General features: G+C 41.7%; 1 protein-coding gene across 1 annotated transcript in view; it reads left to right on the top strand.

The window, feature by feature from the left end:
- LOC122786422 (dolichyl-diphosphooligosaccharide--protein glycosyltransferase subunit STT3B) overlaps positions 1-15,320 on the top strand; it is a 72,169-nt gene that overhangs the window by 48,677 nt on the left and 8,172 nt on the right. Inside the window, exons 4-9 of the mRNA XM_044052711.1 lie at positions 127-192; positions 5,604-5,703; positions 7,155-7,253; positions 9,087-9,233; positions 12,650-12,698; positions 13,250-13,404. Of these exons, the coding sequence (XP_043908646.1) occupies positions 127-192; positions 5,604-5,703; positions 7,155-7,253; positions 9,087-9,233; positions 12,650-12,698; positions 13,250-13,404 (616 nt within the window). The remainder of the gene's footprint in view (positions 1-126; positions 193-5,603; positions 5,704-7,154; positions 7,254-9,086; positions 9,234-12,649; positions 12,699-13,249; positions 13,405-15,320) is intronic.

Raw genomic sequence — 15,320 nt, 5'->3', positions numbered from 1 at the left:
GCTGTATAGTTTCACGTGTCCTTGAAACACAGACCTGTGTGTCTACATGTCTTATGCGATGCCGCGGCATATACTGTATCTGCTGTGATTCTTCATCACTGTTTACGCTTTCTTTCTCTGTTGCAGGTGAAGTCGGTGAAGACGGGCTCAGTATTCTGGACTATTGGCTGTTGTCTGTCCTATTTCTACATGGTAAGAATAACAATCCCACTGGGTGCCTTCACCATCTCTATATTTAATATATCTCTATTCCCTTTTTTTTAAAAAACGACTATGCTTTCAAACGAGTTTGAAGTGATTTTATGTTCATGTTCTTTGTGTTCCTGTGTCACTGATGCCCTTTCAGGACAAATAATAGAATTGACTGAATTATACATTAATGCTTCTGATAGAGTGTGTTGATCTTATTGATTTTTTTTTTTTAACACGTCTCATGAATGATTAGGCTAACGTTTGTCCATTTGCAGCCTTAGTATTGGAGCTGCAGCTAACGTTTCTTTTCCCTAATCGACTAAACTGTCGGTTATTTTCACGATTAATCGAGTAATCGTTTGCTCGATAAAATGTCAGAAAATGCTAAGTCGATCAGTGTTCGTCAAACCTGGAATTGATAATTGACGGTTAATTTAGTAATTGTTTCAGCTCTACATAGTAACAAACTCCTTTCACATTACCTGTAATGGATTTGACATAAACAGTCATTCATCACAGTAACAAGGGATCCTGTTAAAATGAAAAATGTACGACCGATGTAAGTATTGTGTATTTTGGCACCGCATAAAGAAAATTGATAGTACTCTCGTCTGTGCTCTGGTTGGACACACTGGCACAAGCCTTTTCTGGGGCAGTGAGCGGAAGCGCTGCATTCACTTACCTGCAGCGGCTGGTGCCTTTTCATGTTTGACATCCTCCCCATTGTGCAATCATTTTCTTGCATTTCAAAAGTGCCAGCGCTGCTCTTCAGACTAAACCTGTGTTGTGACAAATACTGACCAAAGCACGAGGAAATTGATAGCAATATTTTCTCAACTAATCCCTCCTTGACGTGTATGGGGAGCTACTGTAGATGCAGTTCAGAACCTGTTCTTGATGTCAGAGTGAGTGTCCACTGTCACGCTTGGTCATGTCAATGCATGGGGGCACCTTAGCCAGCAGTTAGTCAATTATTTATAAATTCAGGCACAGGCCCATTGAGGGTTTGATGAGAGAGATTAGATAAAAAAGATGATCCAGGCACATTGCCTCGGCGACAGATTGTTTGTCCGTGTGTGTGTGTGTGTGTGTGGGAGTGCCTGTGATATCCAGCTTCATGACCATTCCGGGCTAAATCTCTATGGCCACCGGTGAGATAGATGTCAAATGAAACAGATTGCCGAAAATCTAGCATCATCGATCACGCTGGGCACCAGCGTCCGAAGGCGGAATAAAGGATTGCAAAGACGAGAACAGGGGAGACGGGAGGAGTTGCGAAAAGATGAATAGCACAGGAGACAAAAACAGAGAGTGAAGGCGAAGGGACGGCGAGAGGTGTGGACAGATACGAGGGAGAGGGATGACGGGGACAGAGAGATGGAGACAAATATAGAATGATAAGACAGAAGTGGGGAATATATAGTAACGTGCTGCTTCCTCACTGTCCTCGTCGGAAGCAACAGGAACATGAATCTCCTTGTTTCTTTCTCCTATTACTACTTTATCTCTTTTGCACCTTCTCCCCCTCCTCAGTCAGTCATGCAATGTTCCTCTGTTCTGTTTTTAAAGCACATCCGCTGTTGCCGACGAGTCCTCACACGGGGACAAAGAAAAAGAAAGAAAAAAGTGCTGCACACACTCATTGACCCACCCTACTTTTAGACCACCTCATCACTTTATGCTGTCAATTTAAGCAGGATATAGCCAAGGCTACACCCACCCCCCCCCACCCCCATGGGATTTAATTTGAATGCCTCATAAGGCAGATATGGAGACGGGGAAGAGAGAGTGACCTCCTACCTGGATATTGGCATGATTAGAGAAGAGAGGGCAAAGGAGGACAAGATTAAGTAGAGGATCAGAACAGTCTCACCCTCTGAGAGATGGGAGCCACAGGAACCAGTGGGGCAGCTGTGCAATATCCTCCATTGCGTCCCTAGAGAGTGTGAGGTGGGAAAAGAAAGAGAAGATGGAGCAGAAGCTAGTACATTTTGTACAAACCTTAACGATCTCTGACAGTCAAGGTTTCCTTCTCTATTTTTCACAAGGTTAACACAGATTATCAATTCAATCGGGGAGATTACAGCTGATATTTTGTCAGCCAGTGTTTGCTGTAAAAACCTAAATCTTTGAAAAACAATAAAACGACTCCTTCGCAAAACGTCTGCAATACAAAGTCTTGTGCTTTCTAGTTGTTTTGTTTAGTTTTTTTTTTACTATTTTATCCATCTAAAGCACTTAAAGAGCACCAGAGACAACATCCTCCAGAATGATTGCACTCTGTAACTTTTCATGGAGGGGCGGGATTTATTGAACGACTGTTTCATTTTGCTGCATTAGTATTAGCTGCATGCACCTAATAAACTACTCTCTGAGCGTCTATTTGTAATTATCAGTATGCACAGGCTGCATCGTGTCTGGCTGCAACTGAATTAGTTGCTTTCTCTCGTGGGAACGTCGCATGTGCATTTAAATGTCACTGCACATACGCTTGGTCGCCTTAAGATGTTCTTTAATTACAGCCACTAAATAGCCACTGCACATTTAACAGTAGCTGTGCTCCAGCTCTCATTTTTGTTGTTGGCTACATCAGAGCCAAAGTTTAAAAAATCAAAAATGTCATTATTTATAAAAAAAACCAACCAGGTTTTATCCAGACCAATTATCACTTTAACTGGAACAAAGCAGTTCTACTTCGAACCCCATAGTTAAGATACTCTCCACTTTTTCTCCAGCAACATCAGGAAGTTGGTTTTTGTGGTTTTTCTGTTATCCTCCCACATGTAGCATCGTTGTCTCGTTAGTTTGCCTCACACAGATTTTGTACCTGCTGTACTTTGTTTACGGCAGAATGTTAGCATGGTGTCACTCTGATCTAAGATGTTAGAACACACATCTGACTGGTTTGCAGGCGTACACACCAACACTGACTGGCAGATACCCAGCAGTATAATCTAGATTCACACTCACACACAAGTGTGTGCTGCAGCCACAAGATTTGTGTTGACCTTTGGTCTTCAAGTCTTTTTAATGAACTGGAAAGTCACTATTGTTGTTGGAGGGTATGCATTTAATGAAGAAACACACGCACACACATGTCCAACACGTTCAGAAATAGAAGTGCCCAATGAGAGGAAATGAAGAGGCAGGAAACATCTTCTCATTTGCGCTGCATGCTGCTCTCTCGTTACGTAGTTGTGGTCATGTGATAAGTCCGGGGTGAAATACAAGGAGCGATAACGGCAAAGGCTTTTCTGATTCCTGCCCTGAGCCGTTGAGTCCGTGGCTTGGACTGATGACTGGCTGTGAGAGCCATCATTTCAAATGGAACTCGTTTGCGCACACACGCACACAGACAGACTCCCACAACGTTGTGTTTTGTCATGGGCATTCGTCTTTGCGTGGCCCTCTAATGGGAGCAGATGGCCAGTTTTTCCCCACAATCATTTTTCCTCCAGCTGATTGTGTTCTCTGCCGACTTAAAGGACGAGGAGGTAAAGCTGCTATCGGGGTGCTTTGCAGAGATGGAGAAGTGGACAGTCACGCCGTCCTTATCCACTGACATGACATTGAGCTCTGTTTACTTTTACTCTGCTGCTCTCTGTCCAAAAAGGAAAAACTAGACTCAAAAATAATATTTAAATAATTGTTTTTTACATGACAAAAGTGTGTTATTTCTCTTGGTTTACGCTGCTCTGCCTTTATCATGCAACTGAGGAGAGTTTTGTTTGATGCCATCAGTTGATTACAGTTAGATTTTGCTAAAATGAAGTTTGGGGATTGTGGATTACAATCTCCATACAGTTCATTTTTTTTTGTTTGTTGTGTTAAGCCTCAATCACACAGTTTCATGTGTTTTGTTTGTGACCAGAATGGCTCCATCCAGAGTGAAGTGGTGCTAGCAGTTTGTGTTGAAGAAGTAATTGTCCACATGCTACCGACAGTCACCATCTGAGCAAACAGATGCAGGCGGCGGCCAGAGCATAATTGTTCCTGAACACTCGGCAACAAACTTGTTTAGTGTTTCTTTCGCTCTAAACACGTTGCATATTAATCTTTTTTATCAGTCTTGAATATGTAATGAACGCTCTCTTCATTGTACTCAGCAGGTGCAATGGGAGTCGTTTTGACAGGCTCTCACCGAGGATCAAACCGTTTGCACATACACAGTCATTTTTCATTTCCCCTGCTTTTGTTGATCTCTGTCTTTTTCTCTTTCCCAGGACTTTCAGTTCCTCTCTTTTCCTTTGCCGTGCTGTTTGTTTGTGAACACTCTTGCCGTTTTGTACTTGTTTCCCCCGTCTCTATTTGCCTTTTGCATTATCTTGTCAGTGATGTTTTTGAGGTCATTTTGTAGCCACTGCTGTGGTAATTAGTGGACTTCAAAAGCAGCTGAGGTTTCATTTTAGTAGAGCGTTTTAAGTTATTAGTGCATCTCACATTTTACATAGAACATGTAAAGTCTTTCATTTGAAGCTTTTTTTTCCTTCTCAAATGTAAGGATTTACTGATTTCTCTCTTATTTATTAAACCTGAATATAATTTGGCATTGCTCAGACATGATTTGGATTTTTTTTTTATTTTACAGACAAATGATGATTAAGTGTTAGATAGTTAATGCATTGCAAATTAGCAATGAAAATGGTCGTTATTGCATGATTGATGGTGTGTATGAATTCTGTTTTGTTGAAGATGTCGGTGAAGTGGTTAAATAAGAAGTGGCCGACAGTTTGATTGCATTAAGAGGTTAATATAAGTCGTTTTCTGGTTGACATTTAATAAAATGTGTTATCCATGCAGACTTTTGAATATAAACTGATCTTGGTCTTAGGTTTGATGTCCAGGTTTTTCCAAATGTCAACTATTCATGACGACATCCCTGTGTATTTTTCCCCACTAATCCAATTTGTGTCAGGTTTTTTTTTCCTTTTCTAGTTTGAGAAGCGGGAGCAAACACAATGACCGTGTTTGCAAAGGGGTGGAAAATTCTTTGTGAATTAAACTTTCCATGGGAGTTTCTGGGGAATTAAAATGAGAATTAACTAGAAATGTTGTCACTTATCATTCATGTCAATCCCACCCCAACTGTATTTGCATCACATCTGATTGTTTTAGTCAGGATTTATGTAATAATAATGTTGTTTACTAGTTATATTTACATTCCCAACCTCGTTTACAGTTGATTTCTGTTAAATCCAGGTTCCAATTTTGAAAACTGTGGAAATCTTGGAGCTGTATGCATGATGCAAAGATGAATGTTTTTTCTTTCCTGGACTCATTTCCTGCAAAGCCTATGCACTAAGGGAAAGTCTCCACTCTGCAGAGCTGCAGGAAAACAAGCTGAAGAAGATGAATAAGAATGTGTGTCGTATGTTTATCTGACACTCACATGTGTTAATGTGTGTTTCTAGGTGTCGGCATGGGGAGGCTACGTGTTTATCATCAACCTGATTCCTCTGCATGTGTTTGTGCTGCTGCTAATGCAACGCTACAGCAGAAGAGTCTACATCGGTAAGACACACACACACACACACAACTCTCACCCGAGCGCAAGCAATTAAACGAGACAATAACTTTTATTGTGTTTGACTTGGTGTCTGAAACTCCCCCGTATACACTCGCTGAAATGAAAAGTTGGAATCATCTCCCATTAAGACAGAAATGTGTGCGATAAACAAGTTTTTTTTCAGACGGTCAACTTAACAGACAGAACTCTGCCTGTGATTATGCATCTCCTAACATTGTTTCCCAAGTGTTTGACCCTGGAACGAGCTCAAATACTCAGTCGTGTCTGTGCTCATCTCTCACTTCCATAAACATTCCATCATCAGCGGTGCAGACACCTGCTCTCCCACACATCACTTCACGTTAAATACAGCCACCTGCTACTTCTTTTTTTTCCCTCTCCCTCTCTCTCTCTCTCTCTCTCTCTCTTTCTCTCCCCCCGCATTTACCAGACTCAGAGCGAGTGAGGAGGACAGGCTTGTTATCCCACTGAACATCCTGGTTTCACCGAGCATGCAACTGCTCCAGCACATTATCCATTGGCTCAGAGAACTTGAGCTCAATCTGTCAGACCCTCCAATATCCACACGGCTTATCCGTGAGCACTGCTGTTGTGGTTAAGATGAGTGATGCTTTGTCAAGTGACATTTACATACGATTCCATGAGTACATGACCTCTCTTAGCTGTTCTTCAACCAAGAGATTCTACTTGATGACACAAGGCTGTGACGCCGAGTGGGAAATGTCCTTCTGCCTTCACTTTTCCCAAGGATCACAGCAGCCTGAGCATCATCCAGCTACTTCATTCACCGTTTGGCAGCAAATGGTACATTGAGAAGTATTGTTGGCTTATTCTGTTGACATAAAAGACATGAGGTCTAAAAGCGCTTCCCACGCTCTTCACCTCATCCTCCAGTTCTTCTTTTCAGAGCCAGGTGTCTTTCAGTCACAGCAGTAATAATGAAATTACTTGCAGTCGACGTTATATCACAATTCGTCTCTCTCTCTCTCCGTCGTGAGTCAATAGCAGATGTGTGAGGAAAAGATTGCCAAGGGCAGTCACAACTACTTAAAAATAAAAAAAAAATAAAAACGTGGCGCTCTCTTCAGGAAGAGTATGAAATCTTAATTTAGCTGGTGTGTCTGCGAAATGGTTCCTCATGGCTTCAAAGGTGGGAGCTGCGCTGTCGTCTCACTTCAGGCGTCCCCGTCACTCATGCAGCGAGTCCGCTCCCATTTTCTCATTAAATATCACTGAATTAGGGATATTGAATTCACTCCCTCTGACGTGCGACAGTGAAAATCAGTCGACTTTTAATACGAGGGCCGAGGTTCATTTCCCAAAGTGGAACCTAAACTTGACTGTTGGTAGAAGTGTGGTAGATTGTCTCTTGTGAAATTGACTATATTGAATATTCCATCTCATCTGATGTGGATCGTCTCTTCTCTCTTCACAGCATACAGCACCTTCTTCATTGTGGGTCTAGTGTTGTCGATGCAGGTCCCTTTCGTTGGGTTCCAACCAATCAGGACCAGTGAGCACATGGCAGCTGCCGGTAGGTCCCGCCCTCTCTACCTCTGTGTTTTACAGGTCCACTGTCAATGCTCTTAACAACGTAGTTCCCTACAAGTTATTAAGCACTTGCAGTACTTGAAGAATTAGGTTCATTCAGTTTTTAACCTTTTATTCAATAGCGTGTGAAAAGAGTGTGAATGTTGGTCATAATTTTCCTTATACGACCCCCATTTAAATGCTAATGTTGCGTTGTGTGTCTGCTCATTGTCTAAATGGACAACTTTTGTGTCTCAAAGCTTTCACATCCACGTTTGACCTGCCTCGACACTGCTGACAAATATATGCCTCACAGAGGATATATATATGTATATATATATGTGTATATATATATGTATATATATATATATATATATATGTGTATATATGTGTATATATATGTATATATATGTGTATATATATGTATATATATGTGTATATATATGTATATATATGTGTGTATATATATGTATATATGTATATATATGTATATATGTATGTATATATGTATATGTATATATATGTATATATGTATGTATATATGTGTATATATATATATATTTATATATGTATGTATATATATATATATATATATATATATATATATATATATATATATATATATATATATATATATATATATATATATATATATATATATATATATATATGTACGTAAGCCACTTTGCGTCTTGTTATCCAAAGCATCTTACAGCACCGTCGACGCACACTTAAGCTTAGTTGGCTGTTGTGGGAATTGAATCCCCTTGTGCTGATGCTGTCAGTTATGCTGCGCCTGTAGGAGAATCCAATAGAAATAACTTAGCAATTTCTACATGGGTTTAGCACTAAAGTACTTTTTTCATTTTTGGCACGCGGGTAGTTTATTAAAGCTTGTTCCGTTTCGCCTCTTGAGTGGGCCCATCTGCTGCCTGACAGCACGGTCGGGTGCATATTCTTGTGCACAGTGCTTGTGTTCGTATACATCCAGATTGAGAGAGAAAGAGAGAGAGGACTGTCCCCGACATCTTCAGGAGGCTGAGCACCTTTTCAGAGAGTTCTCTTTACTCTGCAGCACACGTATGTTCGGAGGGTCCCTGTTTTTCCTGGCTGTCTACTGCACAAACGGCATCATGAGAGCGTTTGAAGAATGCTCCACCACAAATCATCTAAAGAGCAAGTGTGTTTTTATGGTGCTGGGGAAGCAGCTGTTCAAAACATCTGCTGGTGGCATTCATTGAGCGCAGTGGGAGACGGGACGGGGACGACAGAGCCGCGGACCTGTCGATACTGTTCTCATATCAGCCCCTGAGGCAGAGAGTGGCAAGCGTCTTAGCACCGTGGGTGAGACCTGCTGTAGGGTCTTTGTGGGCCAGAGGAGGAGAAACGCTATTTTACACAAGGTTTGTAGAAAGATGGGAGGTGACGAAACGGATGGAAACAAGGCTTCACATTTATTTTTTTTCCCATATCAAATTCAGCAGACAAACAAAAAGAGGCTCACAGGAGAAAATGTGACAGAGCAATATTGTGGGGGGGAAAGAAGCGTGACCAAAGGGGGCTGCATAAAGAAAGACGAGGCGAGTTAAAATGAATGTGGGTTTTTCTTTTTGTTTTTTTTACACTCCACAGTATTTCTCTTCCACATATGCATGAACAACCAACAGGGGCAATCCCAAACTGCTTTGTCTTGAATTCTGCCAAACAAATAATGGCATTTCTTTACCATCCCTGGGCCCCACAGGAGGCGGGATGAATCAGGCCCTCCTCAGATATGCACTGCTCGTTCTGTTTGTTTGCTCATTCTTTCGCTTCTCGCTGTGGTTTTTCCTCTCAGGTGTGTTTGCACTTCTCCAAGCCTATGCCTTCCTGCAATACCTGAAGGACAGACTAACCAGACAGGAGTTCCAAACACTGTTCTTCCTCGGGGTCTCTCTTGCTGCCGGCGTGGTCTTCCTCACAGTCATCTATCTCACGTACACAGGTCTGTATGTCCTCGTCACATGTAGTCACATTATCCATTGTCGTCGTAAAGTGTGTTATACTTTGTCCTTGGAATTAAATCGTTGTTTGTTCGTCTAAAAATAATGTCAAATAGTGAGTGGGGGAAAAAAAGCAGAATGTTTTTTTTTTTTTGTTCCAGCCTCAGGAAAGTTTGCTGCTTGTCAGTGTTTTGAGTCGAGATAAATTGCGTGTGTTTCAGTTTTACACTCGAGATCACAGAAAGCAATATGAACTCGTCACCATGTGCTCTGGGAAACTGTTGGACATTTTCTCCATTGTCTCTCATCCTATAAGTGTCAAGATAATCGTCATTTGTTCCCAGCTTGAAAGCAATAACGTTTTACTGGCAGCCAGTAAAAGGATAAATATATGAGACAATGTCGTGTATAAATTATAGTAAAGATGAATGGCCCAGTCGTATGTTTAATTCATTTTTCCAGTCATGATAATTTACTAAATCTTGTTTAAATCCTGTTTTGTTTTGGGTCTTTTTAAAGCAGGAGATGGTTAGTAGCAACACTGAAAAACTCAAGTTCAGTGTGTAAAATAGCCTTGAGTACAAGGATCAGTTGAGTAGAATTTCATACATGCACTAACTCTGCTGTAAATCCCACGAGGGTTCGATGGTTTGACCTCCTCTCCTTCCAAACGAGCTGCTCATTCAAACTTGGGTTATTAGAAAATGAAGTCCAGAAGGCAAATGATCTGCGTGAAGAACTGACGGACACTGGTGCAGCTTTTAAAACCATTATGACATTTTTTCCCCTTGTGTTGCTGAACCCTGGTGTGCGCCGCCAGCGAGTTGATCTTTGTCCTTGTTCATGTTTGGCTCTCGCTCTCATTTTTTCCCCCCAGTTCTGTCTGTGTGTAGGGGCCCCAGCGGAGGCCTCATGGTTGTGTCCTTAAAGTCGCAGTAGGCGGCATCGCTGGATAACTCGTTGAATTGTTTCATCCCGTAGTTGCAGCCAATAGTAGCACCTGCTTTCTCTGAACGGCCCTGTAATCTGTTTAATCCGTCTCTCGTGACACTACAGATTTAGAGTAGTAGCTGTGAGGCTGTAACCAATTTAGGGACTTTCCACATGATAACAAGTCTAAGTGAATCCACTTAAGTTTCCTAATTGCCCTGGAGCCAAACAGAAACTGCATTTTGGGATTTCTTGAAAACGGCTCCCACGCGATGATCAGGTCATAATCCCACGCCACTCATGCTCTTACATTCGAGAGCATGAGTTGTAGGAGCGTTGTTGTCATCGTCCTCTTCTTGTGTTTGGAGATTGTTTGGTCTGTTCACATTATCATGACCTTTATTTTCTGTCCTTTTCCCCCCGTCTCTGTTTCAGTGACTGTATCCATTGCAGTGTAGACTTATTCTAATGAAGCTTTATTTAAAAATAGTTATGATGTATACGTGTAGCAGCACTACAGTGACACATAAAGACCTGGTTTACAGAAAAGCTTTTTTTCAAAACGACAAAGAAAAACGTTCTATTTCCGTATGTATAGGCCCTTTTATTATGCTAAGAGGTTGTTTTAGTAATTTTGTTTGTCTTCTGCTGAGGTGTTTAGATTTAGGGTGACAAATTCTGCCTCTTGGCCTAGAATATAGTGTTCATGGCTTTTTTTTTCTCGTTATAAAAGCATTAAGAAATGCAGCGTCTAGCATTCAAGAGCACAAATTCTCCACTGAAACTATTGTAAAACACCTTTGGCTTTACTTCCTTTATTAGCTCAGACTGGTCCAGAGAAGCCTAATATATTTTATTGTGCAGGAAGGACGTTCACTTATCCGTTTAAGTTGTGTTTCTATAGTGTATAATGAGCCCTGACAAATGGCCGCTCACCTGGCATCGTATTGTAGCTTTTCACCAAAAACTTCACCATTATACAAACACTTGCAGTGAGGTGTTTTTCCCAAAGCAAAGATGTGCATATTATTTACATCCTTACACTAATTCAGAAGTGAGCCAGCCACTCGTGTCCGTGCGGCGAGCGGCGCAATCTGTCTGCCATCTGATTTGAGGAGGGGGAGTCGGCAACTCTTTGGTTGAAAGCCAGTTTTGCAGCATGTCCCCTTCCCTCATCCGTCAGACATTTTCATCTCATAAAAGATGGATCCAAAAAAAGAGGAGCTGGGTGGGCATCTTGAACACAGAGCCAAGTATTGATCCGTTAAATCAGTTTCATCCTTTAAATCACCTCTCGAAAAAGTCTCCATCTCCAGTTTTGCAGCTTTTTCTCTCCTTTTTTTTTTTTTTCCTTGCCCGAGGGCGTTAACGTGATCATATTAGGGCTCCGTATTTTTACGACGTTAATTATGACACCGTCAAGATAAGCATATTTTTCACAATCTCTTAAAAGTAACAAAGGACATGATTCAGTCGTTAATATTGTGAGGCAGAAGTCACACATTTTGTGGCGCTGAGGCTCATTATTTTGTCTGTGTGTTTAATGCATATGTTGGTGTGTAAGTGGCTGTGAGCGCCCCAAGGCAGCAGTACATTGCTGAAATGTATTCTAGATCAAAGCTTAACCCAAATAAGACATTTGAATGTGCCCATAAAAATGCCCTGTGCAGTCTCATTTGCAGCTTAAATGGTTTTGGTTACATTTATAAACAAGTCAATTCCAGCAATTAAGAACCATCAATAGAATCCATTCTGGGCATCGGCGGCTTCGTCTGAGGGTCGTCAGGCGGAGTTTGCTCATCTCGATGCTCACACAGGCACTGGAGACCTATTTTCTGTGTCTAAAGAGTGTCTGTGTTTCTATCAGATTAGTTTAGCGACTGTTCACGGCAGCAGCTGGAGGTTTGTTTGCAGAATGCCAGCGCTGTCAGTCAAAATCAGATCCCGCCACGTCCCGTACAGTGGTGATGAAGCAGATTAGCTGCACTCTTTGACTGTTCGATCTGTAATGAAGCTAAATATATGCGTTCAGTCTCAATAAAAGTCTATAATATGTATCCCTGAGGTTAAATAAACATGATGTTCACAAACCTGTATTCAGCGGCGTTAAGTAAGTAGATGTAAATGACCTCATTTATGCAGTATTTTTGTTTCATTTATTTCTTGTCACACAGTAGCTGGAGAATAAGCACTGCATTGTGCTCATGCAGTATCTGCTACACTTTGTTTTCCTGGCCCACAGGTCAGATGTTTTTTGCTTGGTCTAATATTTTATACATTCAAGGACGGTGAAATTAAAGTTTTTCATAAGTTTTAGTTTCTTTTTACTGTAACTGAACTCTCTCTCTCTCTCTCTCGCTCTCTCGCTCGCCTTTAACATTCGACGCACACTTCCTGCTGTCGGGCCGACGCGTCTTTATTTTGAGAGTGAGATGGGAAAACATTTAGTTTTATGTTTCTGCTCTGTTTGTGTTTTCCTCTTCTCTAGGATACATCGCTCCATGGAGCGGCCGTTTCTACTCTCTGTGGGACACGGGGTGAGTTTGCTGACCTTCAGACTGACTGTCGACGGGAACGCGTGCAGGAAACACTACAGCACACATGGAAACGCCGTGCTCGGCAAATGCACTGAAACGTGTGCTATTGCAGCACACTCGATCAATTCCTCCACTGTTTGCTGACTTAGGCTCTTTTTTTTTCTCTCTCTCTCTTTGGAGACTGATGTTGATTTGTTAATGTTGTTAATGTGCTGCATGTCCGTCCGTCCCCAACTGTTAGCACAAAATGCTTTAAAATCATATGCAAACTGCTGCGTTTAAGCGGGTAATAAATAAAGAGGGAGCACGCAGATCAGAAACTCTGTGTAGAAAAAGAAACACTGCTCATCAGTTGTGCTAAATTTGGTCGTATTCTACCCATGAACATACTGGGGAGTTAAATTATCCTCTCTGCTGCTCATAATTCTGGAGTTAATCACGAGGATCTATTGTTTAATTTGTCTCGGCACTCTCAGTGCGCTCAACTCGACATGAATTACATCCGCTCTCTCCCTCCCTCACCCTCCCTCCCTCCATCCCTCCATCCACAGCTACGCTAAGATCCATATTCCCATCATAGCGTCAGTGTCGGAGCACCAGCCAACGACTTGGGTTTCCTTCTTCTTTGATCTCCACATCCTGGTCTGCACCTTTCCAGCAGGCCTGTGGTTCTGCATCAAGAACATCAATGATGAACGAGTGTTTGGTAGGAACATTTGATCTTTATTCCCCAACTCTGCAGGTTTTAAAAACATGCTTCAAAGACTTTAATGTTCCCTTTGGTGTGGAGTTATGGAGTTGGAGAAGTGCTTGGTTCCAGAGGTGTTTTAAATCCAAACAACACATGGATCTATTTAATCACACGTTGCCGTGTAAAAGCTCTCACAGTGAGTGGACCCGAGGTGGATTTCCATTATCGCGATAGTCGTTAATGGCGAAACCGTTGATGTCACATGAGAGCCGAACTCTTTTCTTACTAGTAAGTGTAAGGTATATTTTATTGGTTTCCCAATAATATTGTTAATCATCATGATTTTAGTCGGGATAAAATGTGAAAACGTTATCGTCCCGTTCCTCGAGACGAACTGCCATAAAGTTTTACAGACTTTCATTTCCCAAAAGGATGAGCTGCAGCGTGGTGTGGAATGAAAGCATTGCTTTATATACTACGCTACCCCACGAGCTTCTGCCTCAACTGTAACCTCTGTTCCAACGGCTGCCAAGTTTCTCAATCCAAAATGAACTGAATTTGTCTGAAGCTGCAGGTTGTATTTTCAATTTGTGCAGCAGTGGCGTTTTCGAGGTTCCTTGGGCTTTTTTTTTTTAAGCATCAAACACAAAATTTTGCACTCTGTAATTCTCACATTTTTACATCTTTGAAAGTCAATGCAACCTCTCTCCTTGCCTGTTTAATGAACACATTGTGGGGCAATCCCGTTTTTGTCAAAGGGTCCAATCGTTTCTTACTCTCTCTGGAGAAATAGTGAATGTGCTTCACACAAACCCTGGTTTCCTCGGTGACTCCTTGTGTCACAACTTTTATTATTATTATTATTATTATCAGTAAACCTAGCAAAAACCTAGCTCCCTAATCACTTCTTGTTTTGCTATTTGCTATTGCTGTCTGTTGGTTGGTCAGTCATACATTACCTTTAATTCTTCCTCTTTTTCCCTGTTGTAGTTTTCAATTTGGTTCAATTCCCGATGTTTTTTTCTCTTTTAGCACAGATGGGGCTGCCATTTTTAGTCTAGTTTAGTCTAATTTATTAACAATAACCAGCCAAGTGGAAACTAACTGTAAAAAAGAGAGTCATGTAGCTCTGAAGGTCCAGCAATCTGTTGTCAAGGTCACTCAATCTGACCTCTGACCTCCAATAACATGTTCATACATGGAAACACCTTTGTAGTAAGATGTGACCTGCTTGGCATTTCATTGCATGTGTACGGTACGCTAATTAAATGTTTAAATCCAGCGTTTTCATGTCTGATGCTATAAACACGCCGATAGCACTAGTTATCACAGTTAACCGTGAGTTGAATTTTGAGGAAGTTGTGTTAGCGGAATTGTTTTTGTACTTCATGTGCACAGCGTGGTTTTCTTATCAACAATGCAAATGTTGTTGACAGAACTCACAGGGAATGCAAAATATTCCCACGCTGGTGATTTTAGTGATGCACGGGGGGGGGGTTGGGGGTTGAGTTTGCTCGGTGTGTCGCCCAAATCAGCAGTTGCCGTGGTTACTATTAGCAGCAGCTTCAGGTTAGTGGGAGGAGGTAACGTGTAGTCGTGCTGCAACGGCTACGACCACAACACTGTGTTTTTTTTTGTCTCCTCTCATTGGGGGCGTGGTTAAATCCTGGAGACGACGTTTTGATCAATAGTCGTCTTATACGTCTCCCTTTCTGTCTTCTGTGTTTTTCATATTCTAAATGTTTTTTTCCCCCCACCCTAAGTTTGGGCACAAGCCAGTGACCGTTGCGGTCTGTCGGCTGTCCTTGGTCCTGGTTACCATGTGTGAGTTGTAAACCGCACATAAACAGCCAGTTAAAACCCAGCTAGGCCGTGTATTGATGAGGAGTAAAATATTCCCTGCAGCACCTGCACCTCCTTTGTCTGCAGGT

This window comes from Solea senegalensis, linkage group LG20 (genome assembly GCF_019176455.1).
Source record: "Solea senegalensis isolate Sse05_10M linkage group LG20, IFAPA_SoseM_1, whole genome shotgun sequence".
NCBI lineage: Eukaryota > Metazoa > Chordata > Actinopteri > Pleuronectiformes > Soleidae > Solea > Solea senegalensis.
This window is presented reverse-complemented; position numbering and strand designations above follow the sequence as displayed.